General features: G+C 39.3%; 4 protein-coding genes across 4 annotated transcripts; 1 reads left to right on the top strand and 3 right to left on the bottom strand.

The window, feature by feature from the left end:
- Window positions 1-3790: 3790 nt before the first annotated feature.
- Window positions 3791-5383, bottom strand: NECHADRAFT_56740 (uncharacterized protein; the record flags this gene model as incomplete). The annotated part of the gene is made up of 1 exon (XM_003039087.1): window positions 3791-5383. One exon carries the CDS (start codon window positions 5381-5383, stop codon window positions 3791-3793), a length of 1593 nt encoding a protein of 530 aa, XP_003039133.1.
- A 99-nt stretch (window positions 5384-5482) lies between these two features.
- NECHADRAFT_19581 (uncharacterized protein) lies at window positions 5483-5953 on the bottom strand (the record flags this gene model as incomplete). The annotated part of the gene is made up of 1 exon (XM_003039086.1): window positions 5483-5953. A coding segment is annotated over one exon (471 nt), but the record flags the coding sequence as incomplete, so codon positions are not given.
- A 648-nt stretch (window positions 5954-6601) lies between these two features.
- NECHADRAFT_89525 (uncharacterized protein) lies at window positions 6602-8368 on the bottom strand (the record flags this gene model as incomplete). Its single annotated transcript, XM_003039085.1, has 1 exon — window positions 6602-8368. The coding sequence occupies one exon, from the start codon at window positions 8366-8368 to the stop codon at window positions 6602-6604; it is 1767 nt and encodes a 588-aa protein (XP_003039131.1).
- Window positions 8369-9321: 953 nt separating this feature from the next.
- NECHADRAFT_56739 (uncharacterized protein) lies at window positions 9322-12595 on the top strand (the record flags this gene model as incomplete). The annotated part of the gene is made up of 5 exons (XM_003039088.1): window positions 9322-10130; window positions 10178-10303; window positions 10357-10465; window positions 10522-12316; window positions 12378-12595. The coding sequence occupies 5 exons, from the start codon at window positions 9322-9324 to the stop codon at window positions 12593-12595; spliced, it is 3057 nt and encodes a 1018-aa protein (XP_003039134.1).
- Between the last annotated feature and the right edge of the window lie 4161 nt (window positions 12596-16756).

The following is a 16756-nucleotide window of genomic DNA, read 5'->3' as shown; positions in this document are numbered from 1 at the left end:
ATAGTTATTACTAAGGCTAATAATATCCTTCTTAGATATCTTATTATTTCTTATAATAAATCTTCTTTATATAATTTATTTTATAATAATAATAATATTTAAGTTTATAGTAATCTTACTTATTTTATTAAATAGCTCTAAGTTCTATAGGTCTTAGGTAAATATTATATATTATATTATTTTATTATTTCTTATTTTAATTAATATTAAAATATAAGATATTAGCCTTATTATTATTAAACCTAGAGTTTTATAGTTTTTTCTATAAGAATTATTAATTATTAATTTTTATAGCCTTATTAATATAATTAATAAGGTTATTAAATTAATCTTTTTTATATAATTTTATTTATATTTTTTCTTATGTTTATTAAAGAAAAGGGTTATTAGGGGTTTTTAATCCTATTTAAGCTTTAAGGCGAGTTAGAGGTATTTTATTTTATACTTTAAAGTTAATTAAGTTTATCTAAGGGTTTTAATTTCTTTCTTAGCTTATTTTTTCTTATTAATTTTTTGAAAGCTTATTAAAATATAGCTTTAAAGGTATTAAAATCTAAATAAAGATTAATAATTTATAATAAGAGTTTAATAAATAAAGTAATAAGATATTCTTTTATAATAAGTTTAAATTAGGCTATAATATACTTAATAAGTTATCTTATAATATATTAGACTTTATTAAATATTAGGTTAAATTATATTAAATAATAAGTTATAAAAGTATATAATATATATAATAAGTATATATACTAAATAAGTATATATATTAAAAATCCCTTAATTATTACTAATACTATTTAATTAATTTATTATTAACTAAAAATTATACCTTAACTTTATTCTAAATATTAAATCTTTCTTATGCTTTAAGCGCTCTAAAATAACCTAAATTTAAGTCTCTAAGGCGCTATTAGGCTATATTAAGTTAATTATTAGGCCTTATATCGCCGGCATAATAGTATTTAATCTCGATGCGATTAAATTCCTAAATTATATAAATTATTTAATCTAGAGGAATAGATTATTATTTAGTTTATTTTTAACTTAGATTCGCGAGGATTTCCCCCGCGATTATATAATATTAAAGAAATAGCTAATTAATTACTCGCTGACTATGATGCGCTATCTATTAGTAAGCGCTAGGCTTTTAATTTTATTAAGTAATACTTAGACCTTAAGATATATTTTTTTTAGAAGTATAATTACTAGAGAGCTAAGTATAAAGATCTAGCTATTATTTATAACTAATTTATAGTTATAGTAAATATAATCGCGAAGTATAATATCTAATTAGAAAATATCTATAACTTTAATAAGATTAGCTTTATAATAAGTATAATTTAAAGTAAAATAATTATTATAGGTATAGATAGGTATAGAAAGCTAAAATTAATATAGCTTAGAAACTAGGAATAAATTATAATTATTTAAGTAATTAATATAAAAGGCTAGGCGATCTCGTTATTTATTATTAGCGCGAGCTAATATTACCTCGCTAATTAGTATTAAGAAAATAATCTCCTAGGCGATTAAGCTATTATAATAACCTAAAATAGCTAAACTAATAATAAGATTAATATAGAGTAGCTTAAATACTTTAATTAATATATAATTAATTAATTAATTAATTCTTATTATTTCTTAATCCTTAATAACTATAAAAGTTATTATTTTATTAATTTTAAGAGATATTACTAGGATAATAATATTATTATACTTTATATACCGCCTTATTTATCTTATTTATTTTAGTCCCTTAATATTAAATACTTTAATATACTTAAGAATACTTATAATCGAGAAATTAAGTATCTAATTAGATATTTTATAACCTATATTTTAAAGACTAAGTTTTTTCTAGCCTTTTATGCTATATTTTAGGCTATTATAATAAAAAGAAATATTAGATTAGCCTTTAGAGGAGCTAGGCTTATTTCTCTTAATGCGGAAAGTATAGTCTCGAAGCTTAATATATAGCTATAGACTTTAATGCCGCCTAAGGAGGTAGCTAAACCCTTAACCCCTTAGGTCTTAAAGACCCTAAAGACTCTACTTAAGGCTTAATCTTAGTTAGATTACCTTAAGAGACGAGTTATAATATATAAAAATAGCTCCCTAGAGTTAATTCTAGAAGCTATATAGTTTTCTTCTAAGGGAATAAAAATAGTTATATATAAGGTTGCCTTATTAAAGGCAAGGGTTAAAGACCTTAAATAAGCGAATAAGATATTAAGCCGGCACTAGAGGGCAAAAAGGACTAGACTATAGAAAAGAGAGGTTATAATAATAGAGGAAAGAAGGCAAGTAATTAATTAAATAGATATTAATGCATAGGTAGTAGCCAAATCGTTGAGAAGTAGTGGTTAAGGAAGGTTAGCGCGACTAGGGGTTCGGTATTATAATATCTGCGGTAAGCCTGGTTATAATATAAGGACTTATTAGGTAGTTATTAAGATATCTAGGGAAAAGTATAATAAGTAATTTTAATTAATTAAATAGTTTATGATATTTTTATTGCGGCTTTTATCTTATAGGTATAGGAAAAGTGGTATATATACTTATTTAGTGTATATGCTTATTATATATGTTAATTATATAAGGAAAATAAGTAATTTATAAGTAATTTTATTAAATTTCTCTAGGGGGTCTAGCTTTAGGATTTCTCTTATACCTTTACCTTTTATAATAGTAATTATTATATTATTAATATTTTAGATATTATCTTTATATTATATATTATATATTTATTATATTTTATTTATCCTTTTAATAAGTTTATATAATTTATCTATCTTAGTACTTATAGTAATAATCTAGGCTTAGAGCTATTTAATTTTTTTATTATTAGAGTTATTAGTATTATTTATATTTTTATCTTAATTAGCTAAAATAGATATAATACATATAAATAAATAATTAATAAGTAAGACTTATTAATAATTATGAATAAGAATAGTATAAGTAATTATTATATTTAATATTATTTAAGGTAATATAAGTAATTTATTAAATAAGAGCTATTAATCTCCTTTGTCTGATTCGTGGCTTTTTTCTTTTTCTGTTCCCTTTATTTGACCTCCCGGAAGCCTTCAATTCCTCCATGAATAGGAATTAGCGGCTTCACGCGGGGCTTCACGCGACAATAAACTATAATCTCCACTCGTCCGTCGCCGACGTCATGGCTAACCCTTAGTCCTATCTAGGCTGTCTTTGACTCGCTTAATCTTATGGAACTCAGCGATCTGCCTTCGTCGTTACAAACTGAGCGTCGTCAACGTGCACCCTTGTACCTTTGAGGTAGACTCGGATTATGTTGAGTCAATCGCTGTTATTATTCTTGCTCCAGCCACTACGGGCCTACCTTGTCAATACGAGCTGCTTGAAACAACTAGCGTGTTAGCCGGGGCGGCCATCAGGGGATGAGATCCTTGCGCCACGGTCCCTCAGCGTCTCTCACTCCTCAATATATGCGCTTCAGTAAGGGCTCTGACTCATCCATCTACTCGAACCAAATTGAGTACTCAGCTGGAAAACATGACCTCCCCAGTGACGGAGATTCTCAGGCCCCGCCTACAGCCTCAGCCGGCAAATACCTCGTCAAGCGCAAGAGGAACTCGGTGAGTGGCTCACTCATGGGAAGGATACACTCATGGGAAGGATAACTTGGACACTGACTGGGTCTACCTGTAATTCTGCAGCGAGCGTGTGATCGCTGTTCTTGTCCTACTGCAACATTGAAGCTGACAACCGCTGACCGTCCCCGTATCGCTAGCCAATCTATCAACTTTGATCAGGCACTTCCCCTAAGCGAAATATCCTTCATCTTGCCCGTAAAGCCCCCCCCAATCCTTTTCAGAGGCGCTTCAATAGCGATTGGCCTCCAGATTGTCATGACGCCGTTGCTACCTGGCACGCCGTTCGGTTGGAGCTTCGTCAAGAACTCCATCGTCATTTCGCCATCTTCTCCGGAAACTGTCAGAAAGGTTGACTCCCCAAGGCCGGAAAGCACAACATGAGTCCAAGTATCGACGGGCAACGTGTAGTTGAGAGAGTAGGCTTGATTGCCACTAAGAAGAGTGACATTGGTGGTAGTGCCGTAACCAGCCCAGAGCGCCGAGTCAGACCCTGAAAAGAGAGCTCCTGGCTTTTGAGACTGTGGATAGACCCAGAAAGATAGAGAGTAGTTTCGACCCTTGCTGCTGAGTGGCGTCTCCAGGTAGCTCCCCGGTGAGCATGAAAGAACAGAGTGGCGAACGTTGCAGCCATGATTGACAGCGTCATACCCGTTGCCAGAAGAATCTCGTATCATTCTGGGCCTTTCAGTACCCTTTGCACTGTAGTCAAGCGTACTCTGGAGGCGGTAGTCTAAAATAAGCTGGGTCTTGGACTTGATCCGCCTGTCAAGGTTTTGACCTGGGGCGACTGCGATGAGCTTCTCAACTATTGAGTTGTATGCTTCCTCGGATAGACCGCCGCCCCAGGTCTTGTCAGCCAAGGCCGGGAGCCCATCCCGCCACGTATAGTACGCCTCAAGGTACGTTGATGCCGAAGGGCCATAATCGCTCCACTGTGCTGCAATGTGTCCCATGACTTTGGGATTGTCGCGAGAAGGGTTGTTGGTTGCGTTGGTGACGTCAAAGACGTTGGGACTAAAGGCTCCGCCGGCAGGATTTCCGCTGAAAATGATGGTCTTGTTGAGGGATTGACCAAAGTAACCATGCCATTTCGTGTTGACGTAGAGAGAAAAGTCCGAGTTGACGACACTGTACCCTTCTTTGATGAAGTTGAAATAGGCATTGTCTTCATAGGGTGCCCAATGCTGTATGATGATGTCTTTGGAGTACTCTCCTCCTTTATTGGGTGGAAAGGTTCCCCAAATTCGCGTCTTCTTACCTGATTTCGAAACGAGATCGGACAGCTCGTTGACTAGATGGCTATACTCTGATACCAGGCTTTTGTTGTATTCATCGGCTCCGATGTGTACCGTCTTTGAATGAAACCATGGCAGAAAAGTCTTCCAAATAGCCTTGAGAGCTGGGACAGTGTCAGGATGCGAGATGTTGAGCATGGAAGGGTCCCCTTTGATTGCCGTTTGGGGCTTCCACTTGGAAATTGCCAATGCGTGCGCAGGAGCCTCAAGCTCTGGGACAATGGTGACGCCTCTGCTGGCGCATTTGCGCTGTATCTCTTCGAATTGGGCCCTGGTGTACGACTCGGGAAGAGACGCCAAGCCAGCAAGGGCAGGATTTGGCGAATTCAGTCGAAAGCTTGAGTACAACTCCCACATCTGTTTCTCTGTGTAAAGGTCGTGGTTGATGAAGAGATTGTCGCTGAGGTGGAGGTGGAATTCGTTCTGCTTAAAGAAGGAGGCGAAAGAGCACATCTCTACGAGAAAGTCCGGGGGATAATAGTGTCGTCCTAGATCGAGCTGGGATAGCTTAGAACGGTTTCAAAAGTCTGCATGAGATGCACCTCGGGTACTCACCATGATACCCCTTTGCCCCCATCCCGGTGCATCAGTGGTAGATCCAAAAGGTAGCCGACCTCTGAGAGCCAGAGCTTGCAGGATGGTTCGAGTACCCCACCATGCTCCCAAAGGGCTGGCTCCTATGAGAGAGATGCCGTTTTTATCAACCTTGAGAGTATATCCTTCCGATGTGTGGCGCTTGGCGGCGTCCAGGTACAGGCCCTTTTCGTCGATTGTGATAAAGATGGAGTTCTTCTCAGCTTTTCTTCCTTGTATGAGGCGTGGCCTAGAGTTCAGAAGCGAGGCAAGGTCGTCCTGAAAGGTTTGGGCGAATCGTTTCAGCGTGGGTGGAATCAACGTCTGCCCCGTTTTATCCACTGAAGAAGCGTATCGAGAATCGACTATAATGGTTTTTAGGTCATTGCCGGAGTAGCTACCATCCCCGTGGCTCTGGAATGGCACGGAAGGGACTGTCAGTAGTCGGGTACCCTCTGAGCAAATAATTAAAAGTTGAGTCAACAGCGAAGAATGAGCATGCCTCACCTGAGGTACAACAGAAGAACGTGACAACCCCCGCAGCCAGTGATTGGAGTCGCATTGTCCAGTGGTGGTCGGAGATTCAACAATAAGGAAAGCTTCACACTGCAAGGTGTGCCCTTCAATCATGACAATAAATCCACCCAAAGACCAAAGTGTTTATATGCCTGGCTCTAAGCCCTGCCCCCGCGGAATGCAATAAGTCAATTGTTGAACTACGTCAACGGTGCAACGTTGCCATATGAACGGAACATCCGGTTGTTATCATGATCTAGCATGGGGTTGTTATCTCCGGATAAAGGCATGCCGATTGAAGCGGTGTCACATCCTAGTTAGCGCACAAGCTATCCATGCAGGTTCTCAAGACCTGAGAAGAACGTTTCGCCAATTTGCGGGGGAATACTACGTGGCACCCGATGCAGAGAACACGCGCCGACGTCGCTCCTCAGCCAGTTTTTACATTCACTCAGGTACGAGAATTTCAGGATCTTGGGGGTTCTGTGACTGTTCAAGGATATTCAACATGTCTTCAGGACTACGCCTGTCTATCATCCCAACGTACGTGGCCTGTGAAGCAATGCAGGATCCTCTGGGGGATCATGGAGAAACCAGGCCAACTTCGGGCACAATCTCATCAGCCGAAATTTGCTGCCCCAGCCCCTTATAGATCCAGCGTGTGATAAGGACATCCCCCCCTTCGGGGCATTTTTGACCGGATCCTGCCCCATTGCATGTAGCAAAAGCTCCGATGAAGGATCCGAGGAAAAACCCTTTGCCTCCGCGACCACTCACGGCGCCTGCCGAGACGGTTCCAATCACCATACGTCGCTGCGGCGCCTTTACCGGCATAGCAGCGAAAGTGTAGGCTGAGGCATTCAACGCTCGGATCTCTAGCCTGATGGTACCCTTTTCCCAACCTTGTGGTACCTGGTAAATCTGCGTAGAGACCTTGGTGGAGGGGCTCTCCCCGGCGAGTCGAAAGACGAGCTGGGAGCGAGCACCGTGCCTTGACTTACTTTCCATGCGAACAATCCCGAGGTTGATGTGCTCGAGTTGGGATCGAAAGACGGTAATGCCAGCCTCCTGGCCGTCTACTTGAGGGCGGAATTCGAGGTCGAGTGAAAAGGCAAATAGTGTATGTGCTTGTCTACGACCAATGAGACTCAGGCCTCGTTGTCCAGTCAGCTCTGGCTCAGTTAATCCAGAATCCCCCGTCAGATTGGCTCTGCTTGGCTTGATCATCAGGCCTTTTCTAGTTACTGACAAGGCGTTCGGCGGTGGCACACGGTGGTGTATGAAGTGCGGCGGCATTGTCGTGGCCTTTGTAAAGTCATAACCATCATCGCCGGCAGCAGTTGGTCCGTTGCCCAGAGCTGGCAAATAGACTCCAGGGAGTCGATCTCCAGACATTCGACCACGGATGGGTTGCAGCTGAGGCCATCCTCCTCTCTTCCACGTAACGTTGAAGAGAGCGGTCTCGCGTCCCATAGGCATCAGTTCATAGGAGGGCCCTGTACGAATTGCCAGACAGACTCCCCACCAATCCCCGTTGGGGGTTTGAAATAAGTCGGCGTGACCGACGCTTTGGAAGTATTCATTTGTGTCGCGGTTGGTTAGGACGGGGTTGTTTTTGTATGCTGTATAGGGGCCCTTGATGGATCTCGCTCTAGCCATGGATACGGCATGCCCTTGGCTGGTTCCACCCTCGGCAATCAGGAGATAATACCATCCGTCCTTCTTGTAAATGTGAGGGCCTTCGGGCCACTCGTTGGCAGTTCCGTTCCAGATGTTGAGTGGCTCTCCCAGTTTGCCTGACTTGAGATCCACCTCTTGCAGCGTGATGCCAGCCGTAGCTACGTATGTTTTTCCATCATCGTCCCAGAAAAGGTCAGGATCGATTTCCTTGAGATTCAAGATAGTAGGGTCACTCCATTGGGCGCTGTCGAAGGGATCGGTTGTTCGGAACAGAACCCCCATAGGCTCATCTGATAGCCCCACGTATGCGCAAATGACGTAGTAAATGCCGTTGTGATATCGTATAGTTGGCGCGTACATGCCATCTGCTTGACCGGTTGTGTTCCAGCTGATACCGGGGAGTTGAGACTCTCGGTTCCAAACATGGCTGATGAGATTCCAGTCAACCAAGTCGCGTGAGGCATATACCGGGAGCCCAGGAAAAGCCAAAAAGGTTGAGGTTACACAGAAAAAGATTCCCTGATTTTGTATGCATGATGGATCAGAGTGCCACCCAGGGAGTACTGGGTTGACGTATTGTGGTGAGGAAAGGCACAGGCCGGTCGAGTAGGACCTAACAAACGCCTGAACGTCTGCAAGTAGGATCAGGAAAAGATAGAGGAGGTTCATATTGATAGTCAGAGTACTGTGTCAATTGTAGCTGATCTATTTAGTGATTATGAGACTAAAGGGGTGAGATCCAAGTAAATATACTAAAGCCAAGGTAGATAACCGGATGAAATAACGTAGTCACTCGGTATTAAGCTCCCATTAACTCAGCGGCACGAGACGAGTGGATTCAGGTCGACCAAACAAGCAAAGCACCACGTTCCTTATCTGGTTGCATCCATCTAGTATATAGGGATGGAGTCGTTGGGAAGCAGGAAGAGTTACAGAGGGTGGCGTTGAATTGTCGTATTTGGTACGGAAAATGGCCATACCTTACTTGATTCGGTATGGTTTTGCGGGGTAGGTTCTGGCATTAGGCTACTGCTAAATGCTGGATAACGAATAGTTGTGAGCCGGCCCAATTGTCTCCTGGCTCATTGCATGATCCATCCATCCGTCTGCATCTGGGGTGAACGACCGCCAAGGAGCTCGGCTTCCGCGGAAGACCTCCATGCGCTTACCGATCCTTTTTTCAGCGCTAGATACCGACGTCGACTGATGCAACGTTGTCTTAGCACTTGGGTACTCTCGTGGGGATCCCAATATATCCGTTCCCCGCGGGGGCGGCACAAGGACGATGCTACTTCTTGGCATTTTGAGTACCTATTGACCTGAGGTTAACTCTCTCGAATTCATTAGCCTCGGCCTTGTCCGGTTGTGTGAAAAGCAACATGCAAGTTGTTGTGATCATAGCAACGTAACGTTTCCTGTCACTCATCCAATTTGCCCGCAGAGGCACCACATCCTTATCCAAACCTCGGTTCGTGTGAATGCGACGCTGTGGCGGGTACGGGGGGTGTCCCGGGTTGTTATCAATCCGCCAGGAAATCTGAACGCGAAGATAAATACTCGAACGGATACATCTAGGAAACCCCCTCAAAGCGGTAATAGTCACACAATTTCGGTTCGACACAATGCCTCCCTTCTCCCCCATTTTCCGTCACTTAATCACCTTCTACTTGTTGGTAGCTGGCTTTTCCAAGTTTACGTCGAGCACATTCATCAGGCAAGACGGGAGCACTCAACTTCAGGATCTCGTAACATGGGATGAATACTCGATCATGGTCCGTGGAGAGCGGGTCATGTTCTACTCAGGAGAGATGCACCCTTTCCGGCTGCCCTCGCCTGGAGCCTGGCTTGATGTCTTCCAGAAGATCAAGGCGAGTGGTTTCACGGGCGTTTCGTTCTACCTGATGTGGGGTTTGCTGGAAGGACAGCCCGGTATCATCCGGACAGATGGCATCTTTGCACTGGATGAGTTCTTCAAGGCGGCATCCGAAGCAGGAATCTATCTTCTGGCCCGACCAGGTCCCTATATCAATGCTGAGGTATCTGGTGGCGGCTTCCCAGGATGGATTCAGCGCATCAAGGGCGACATACGGTCAAGCAATTCGGAATTCCTCGACGCCACAAGAGCATACTTATCTCACATGGGCCGCATCATTGCTGATGCCCAGATCACGAACGGAGGGCCTGTCATACTTGTCCAACCAGAGAACGAATACTCGGTGTGTGCAACTTATACTTCTGGGGATGTTAACGGTTGCCTCGAAAAGGATTACATGGCATTCGTCGAGTCACAGCTTCGTAATGCAGGCATCACAGTTCCATTTATCAGCAACGATGCTGTTCCATTGGGGAACTGGGCTCCCGGCTCCGGACAAGGAGCGGTGGATATTTACGGCACAGACTTCTATCCCTTCTCTTGGGGTGTTGGATGTAAGTCATACTCTTGGTGGTCACTAGTTGGAACTAACACCTTCAAGGTAGCAATCCTTCGAACTGGACTAGAGGTTACTGGCTCTTGGACCAGTTCAACGTCTCAGTCCATAATAAATTCAGTCCTAGCACTCCATTCTCAATGGTCGAGTATCAAGGCGGAGCTGCAGACTTTTGGTATTACCTATTCTCCTTGCCTAATTGGACAGCGAACTGACACAAGTCCTTAGGGGCGGTGTCGGCATCGACTCGTGTGTGACTTTGGTCAATCATGAATTTGCGCGAGTTTTCAATAAGCTTCTATATGGCTTAAGGGCGGCATTGGTCAACTTTTATATGGTTGGTTCCTCTGCTTCAACCTTCTCGATCATGGTATTAATCACGCGTCTGAGTAGATTTACGGAGGAACTAACTGGGGTAACTTGGGCCACGCAAAGGGCTACACTTCCTACGACGTGGGCGCAGCAATCTCAGAGAACCGCGCCGTGGACCGCGAAAGGTACAGCGAACTCAAGCTTCAGGGCTACTTTCTACAGTCGTCCCCTTCTTATCTCACGTCGTCTCCTGATAGCGGCACTTTCGGGCACTTTACCGACACACGTGCTGTCGTGGTAACCCAGCTGAAAGCCAAGAAAGGAGGCTACTATATCACCCGGCAGGCCAACCATGAATCACTAGCCTCGGTACAGTATTCCCTCACTATCCCAACGAGCAAAGGCCGATTCACTGTCCCGCAGCTTGGGGGGACCTTATCCCTGAACGGCCGGGACTCCAAGATTCACGTGGCTGATTACCCCGTTGGAAACATCAATCTTGTTTATTCTACTGCGGAAATTCTCACATGGAGAAGATTCAAATCCAAGACCGTGCTTGTCATCTACGGAGGGGAGGGAGAGACGCACGAGTTTGCCCTTCCACGGAGTTTGGGATGTCCGACCACACCTGAAGGGCATCACTACAAATGCCGCCTGACTGGCTCACTTGCGATTGTGAACTGGGCTGTCCAAGCTCAAAGACAAACCTTGACCTTCGGTCCTGGCCTTGAAGTTCACCTACTCTGGCGAAATGAGGCCTACAACTACTGGGTCCTTGATCTTCCTGCACCACGCCCCGTGAACAACTACACCTCGGCCTCGAGGCTCGAGGCTACCGACATGAGCGTCATCGTCAAAGCCGGATATCTTGTTCGAAACGCGAGAATATCGGGTACGTCTCTGTACCTCTCCGGAGATGTCAACAGAACGACAGAAGTGGAGGTCATCGCAGCTCCAGTGGTCCCCGACCGACTGTATTTCAATGGGAAAAGAGTCACTACCAAGTCTGCCAAGTCGCTGGTGAAAGGAACCGTACAGTACCATGCGCCAAACATGCTACTGCCGGATCTCTCCTCCTTGTCTTGGCGATATGTCGATTCACTGCCCGAGATACAAGCGGGATACGACGATTCGAGATGGGTTTCATGCTCCAACAAGAATACCAACAACACCCGAGCGTTGGCAACGCCAACATCACTCTACGCTAGTGATTACGGGTTCCATTGTGGCTCCCTGTTATATCGAGGGCACTTCACGGCGTCCGGCAGCGAGTCGTCGCTTTTCATCTCTACACAAGGAGGTGACGGATTCGGACATTCCGTCTGGTTGAACTCTACCTTTATTGGATCATGGGCAGGGCAGCAGGGAGTGGCCAATCGGAACCAAACCCTACGCCTCCCTCACAAGCTGAAGGCGAATGCCCCCTACGTGATTACGGTTCTGATAGATCACATGGGCCTACACGACAATTGGATTGCCGATGCACAGGAAATGAAGGAACCACGTGGTATACTTGATTATGAGCTTGCTGGACACCCTCGCCAGTCTGATATCTCATGGAAGCTTACTGGAAACGTTGGCGGGGAATCCTACATGGACCACACTCGGGGACCCTTGAACGAGGGTAGTCTCTACGTTGAAAGGAAGGGGTTTCACTTACCAGGGGCACCCATCAGCCAATGGAGGAGACGTGGCTCCATTGGCCTAACACGAGCCAGCGTTGGACTGTTTGCGACCACATTTGAGCTCGATTTCCCTCAAGGATATGACATACCGATAAGCTTGAGCATCAGAAACTCTACTGAAGCCGGAAGCCCAACCGTCGCCAACTTTCGAGTTCAGATATTTGTGAACGGATGGCAGCTTGGTAAATACGGTAAGGAAATCCAATCCCCGTCACTCACCACAGGATTCAGACGTGCTCATCTTCATCACAGTGAGCAACTTGGGGCCCCAGAGTCGATTCGTACTACCTGAAGGCATATTGAATCATCATGGCACCAACTACTTGGCTCTGACACTCTGGTGTCTCGATGAGTCCGGAGCCAAGGTTGACGGATTGTCTCTCGAGGCCGACGCCATCGTTCAAAGTGGAAAGAGGTCCACGCCGTTAGTCGAGGCAAATCGCTATATTGAGAGACAAAATTCCTACTGATAATCGTCGGTGGTGGGGTAAGAGTACATTGCCAGCTGCTCAGTGAAGCACCTCAGGGTTTTTGGCTCATTTTGTAACCTGGTTTCAACAGAGTGAAGCGCTTGTTTCAACATTTCATTCCATTGCAAAACGACGACGGACAGCATTCATCCTTGTGGGGGTTTATATCCGGTCGACCACCACTCTCATCAGGGGGCAGATTGATGCCCATAACATGGGCAGATTGAAAGTTTGTAGAAGGAGACCAACCCTCGTCACTCGCTTAGATAAAATCAAGTAGCTTAATTCCTATCATCTCTTCCACTGCCCTCAAGTCTAAAGTAGAGACCGAGGTTACTGGCCCGACATCTAGGCAGCTTGTACTTGTCCAATTCCACTTGTGTCATCCGCAAGTTTGCTTTGTGAAGGGAATTCATGCCAAGCACTAACAATCCCCCTCAAGCGTGAGGGTCCTCGTCAACTGCATCCTTCCTAGCATCGTCCCTACTGAAATGACCACCACCGACAACGCCAGCAACTAGAGCTCAATGAAAAAGTTTTTCGTCAAGGCGGCCATTAAGCCGCCGTCTTCAGGGCCCCTAACATTTATAGCTTGCATCGGCTAGTAATTAATAATTAATTTTATATAGGAAATTTTCTAGCGCTTATATAATATAAATATGCCGATGATTAAAATAAGCGCTAGCTAATAATTAATAAAGTAGCCCTAGTAATAATTAGAATAAGCTAAAAATAAGTAAAAATATAGAATAAATATCTATTGTTATGACCCTCGCGGCTACGTCACGTAGTCCCCACAAACCCCGAGTCTTAAATCACTAATCACAATAGGACCGACACACTAAGGACCGATATTGTTCCTAGACCGCGTCGGTCTTAGAATAATATCGCGCCTTATTACGGTCGGCTTTATATAAGGAAGCCTAAGTATATAGAATACGCTTATTATACTCTCTTATATACTAGCTACCTTAGCTATTAATATAACTTAGTTATACTTAATATTATTAAGTATATTACTAGATATGACTTATACCTTATTTAAGATAACGCTAATAATCCCTTGCTAATATAAACCTAGTATAACTAGTTTATCCCTTAGATCTAACTATACCGTTATATCTATAAATTAATTAATATTAATATTAATATATAAATCTATAGGTTTTATACTTTAGTAATATATTTATTTCTAGATTATTTTCTTTAATTATTATTAGGTATTAGTAATATATAGAGGGTGCGGGTTAAGGCAGCATTAGTTAAGTCTTAGTTAAATCTAAACGTTAGCTAAATAGTAAGATAAAATTTCGCAATAAATTAACTATACTAATATATAAGATAAAAAGTATACTAATTAATAGCGATAAGTATATTTAATTTAATTTAGCTATATATAAGAATTTACATATAAGATAGTATAATTTACTCTTAATTAAAAAGAGAATTTAAGGTTAATTTTTATATCTAGTAGTTATAACCCTTAATAAGTAGCTTTAGTAATAAATAAATAAAAGAAATCTTAAAATAAAGATTACCTTATTAAGTCTATTAAATAACTAATTAGATATATTTTAAATTAAAAAGAACCCTATTATTTTTCTATAGATAAATAGGAATTATTATAACTTATAATACCTTAGATTAAGAGAATAAAATATTATTAATACTTAATAATAGATTTTAAAGAAAGAGAATTATAGCTAAGTTAATATAATAATATAAGAGAAGGTTTTAATATTAAAAGAATATATTAAAGACTTTTATAATATTATATTTATTAATTATTATAAAGAAAAAAAGACTTTATAAACCTAGCCTAAGCTAAATAATATTATCTCTTAATAGCTTTTAATTATTTATTCTTTTTCTATCTTTAAGTCTCTCTTAATCTTTATTTACCTTAAAGTAGTTATTTAAAAACCTTTTTTATTATTATAGAGAGTTAACTTTTTAACTTAAGCCTTATTATATTTTTACTTATTTACTTACTTTTCTTAATATAACATACCCCCTTATTATTATTATTACTACTATAATTAAACCTTTACCTTAAAATTAATTACTTAGCTTAATTATAATATAACTTAGTTAATTTTATTATTACGATATTATACTCTTTTTTATATACTCTAATTAAAGATAAGAAAATATTAGCGCTTTTAACCTAGGATATTTTATTATTACCTAAATAATCCTTAAGTTTATCTTAGGAAATAATACTAAGAAATAAAAACTAATAATAAGCTATAGTGTATTAAGGATAAAATAAGAAGGGGGGATAATAAATAAGTAAATATAAATAAATAAATAAAGAACTAAATAAAGGAAAATTAATAAAGATAATAATATATAATAACTTATTATTATAATTATTTAAAATAGGCTATTAAGTATTATTTATATTAAAAAAAGAAAAATAATAAAGAAAATAATAAGAGGCGCTCCGGGCGAAATAGGTATAATAATATACTTAAGAATATACTCTTAATCTATACTTATGCCTAATTAATAACTCTATATAAATTATATTAATCTTATAGATTACTAATATTATAGGTATATCTAATCTAATTTTACCTATAGTTTATTAGCTAATATTTTAATATAAAGGTCTATATAGCTAAATTAGCGTAATATAAATAAAAATAATATTCTCTTAGACCTATTAGTATAAAAAAGACCTAAATCTCCTAAGTCTATTATTATTATTAAGGTATTAAATTTATTAATATAATTAAATATATAATATATAACGTATATAATAAGCATATGCACCAGACAAGGGTACGCACCACTTGGATTTTATACTATAAATTTAAGTTTTAAAAAGATTCTTAAAAATTCAAATTTAGCTTTAAATTAATAAAAACTTATAATTATATTAATTATATAGAGATATTTAATATATAAACTTCTAAAGCTTTATATGTTTTTACTTTTTAAGTTATTAAGAAAAAGTCTATTAACACTGTGTACCTTACTATATCTAGCTTAATAATTTAATTAAAAATATATTAAAATATAAATTAATATAAATTAAGTATACTAAACTTAATTATTATAACCTTTTAAGTCTATAAACTCTAGAGCTAGATTTTAGTTATCTAGGGTAGGTTATTTTTTAGCTGCACAGTATAGTGGTGCATATACTTGTTTAGTGCACATGCTTATCATATACGTTATAATAAGTAAGTTAGCTATATAAGTAAGTTAGCTACTTTTCTTAACCTATAAGATTAAAATCGCTATAAAAATACTATAAATTATTTAATTAATTAAAATTACTTATTATACTCTTCCTTAGATATCTTAATTATTACTTAATAGGTCTTTATATTATAGCCGGGCTTACCGTAGATATTATAACGCTAAATACTTAGTCGCGCTGACCTCCCTTAATTACTACTCCGCGATGATTTAGCTATTACCTATACATCAGTATTTATTTAATTAATTACCTACCTTCTTTCTTCTATTATTATAACCCCTCTCTTCTATAATTAAGTCTATTTTGCCCTCTAGCGCTAGCTTAGTATCTTATTTGCTTATTAAAGGTCTTAGATCTCTGCCCTTATAAGAGCTATCTTATATATAATTGCCTTTATTCCTATTATAAGAGACTTTAAGACTTTAAGAATTAATTCTAGAGAGCTATTATAATACTTTTTAATCTATCTTTTAAGGTATTTAGACTAAGATTAGGCCTTAAATATAATCTTTAAGGTCTTTAATACCTAAGAGGTTAATTAATTAAATATTTCTTTAATTAGTATTAATATCTATAGCTATATATTAAGCTTTAAGATTATATTTTCTAAATTAAAAGAAATAAGCCTAGCCTCTTTAAATAATACTTTAATATTTTTTTCTATTATAATAGCTTAAAATATAATATAAAAAGTAAAAAAGAACTTAATTTTTAAAATATATATAATAAAGTATTTAATTAAATATTTTATTTTTTAATTATAAGCTCTCTTAAGTATATTAAAATACCTAATATTAAGAGGCTAGAGTAGATAAGATAAATAAGGTAATATATAAAGCTAGATAATTTTCTTTTCTTTATAATATCTCTTAAATTTAATAGATTAATAATTTTTATAGCTATTAAGGATTAAAAAATAATAATAATTATTTAATCGCTTAGCTATATAT

This window comes from Fusarium vanettenii, assembly GCF_000151355.1.
Source record: "Fusarium vanettenii 77-13-4 unplaced genomic scaffold NECHAsca_177_unmapped, whole genome shotgun sequence".
NCBI lineage: Eukaryota > Fungi > Ascomycota > Sordariomycetes > Hypocreales > Nectriaceae > Fusarium > Fusarium vanettenii.
This window is presented reverse-complemented; position numbering and strand designations above follow the sequence as displayed.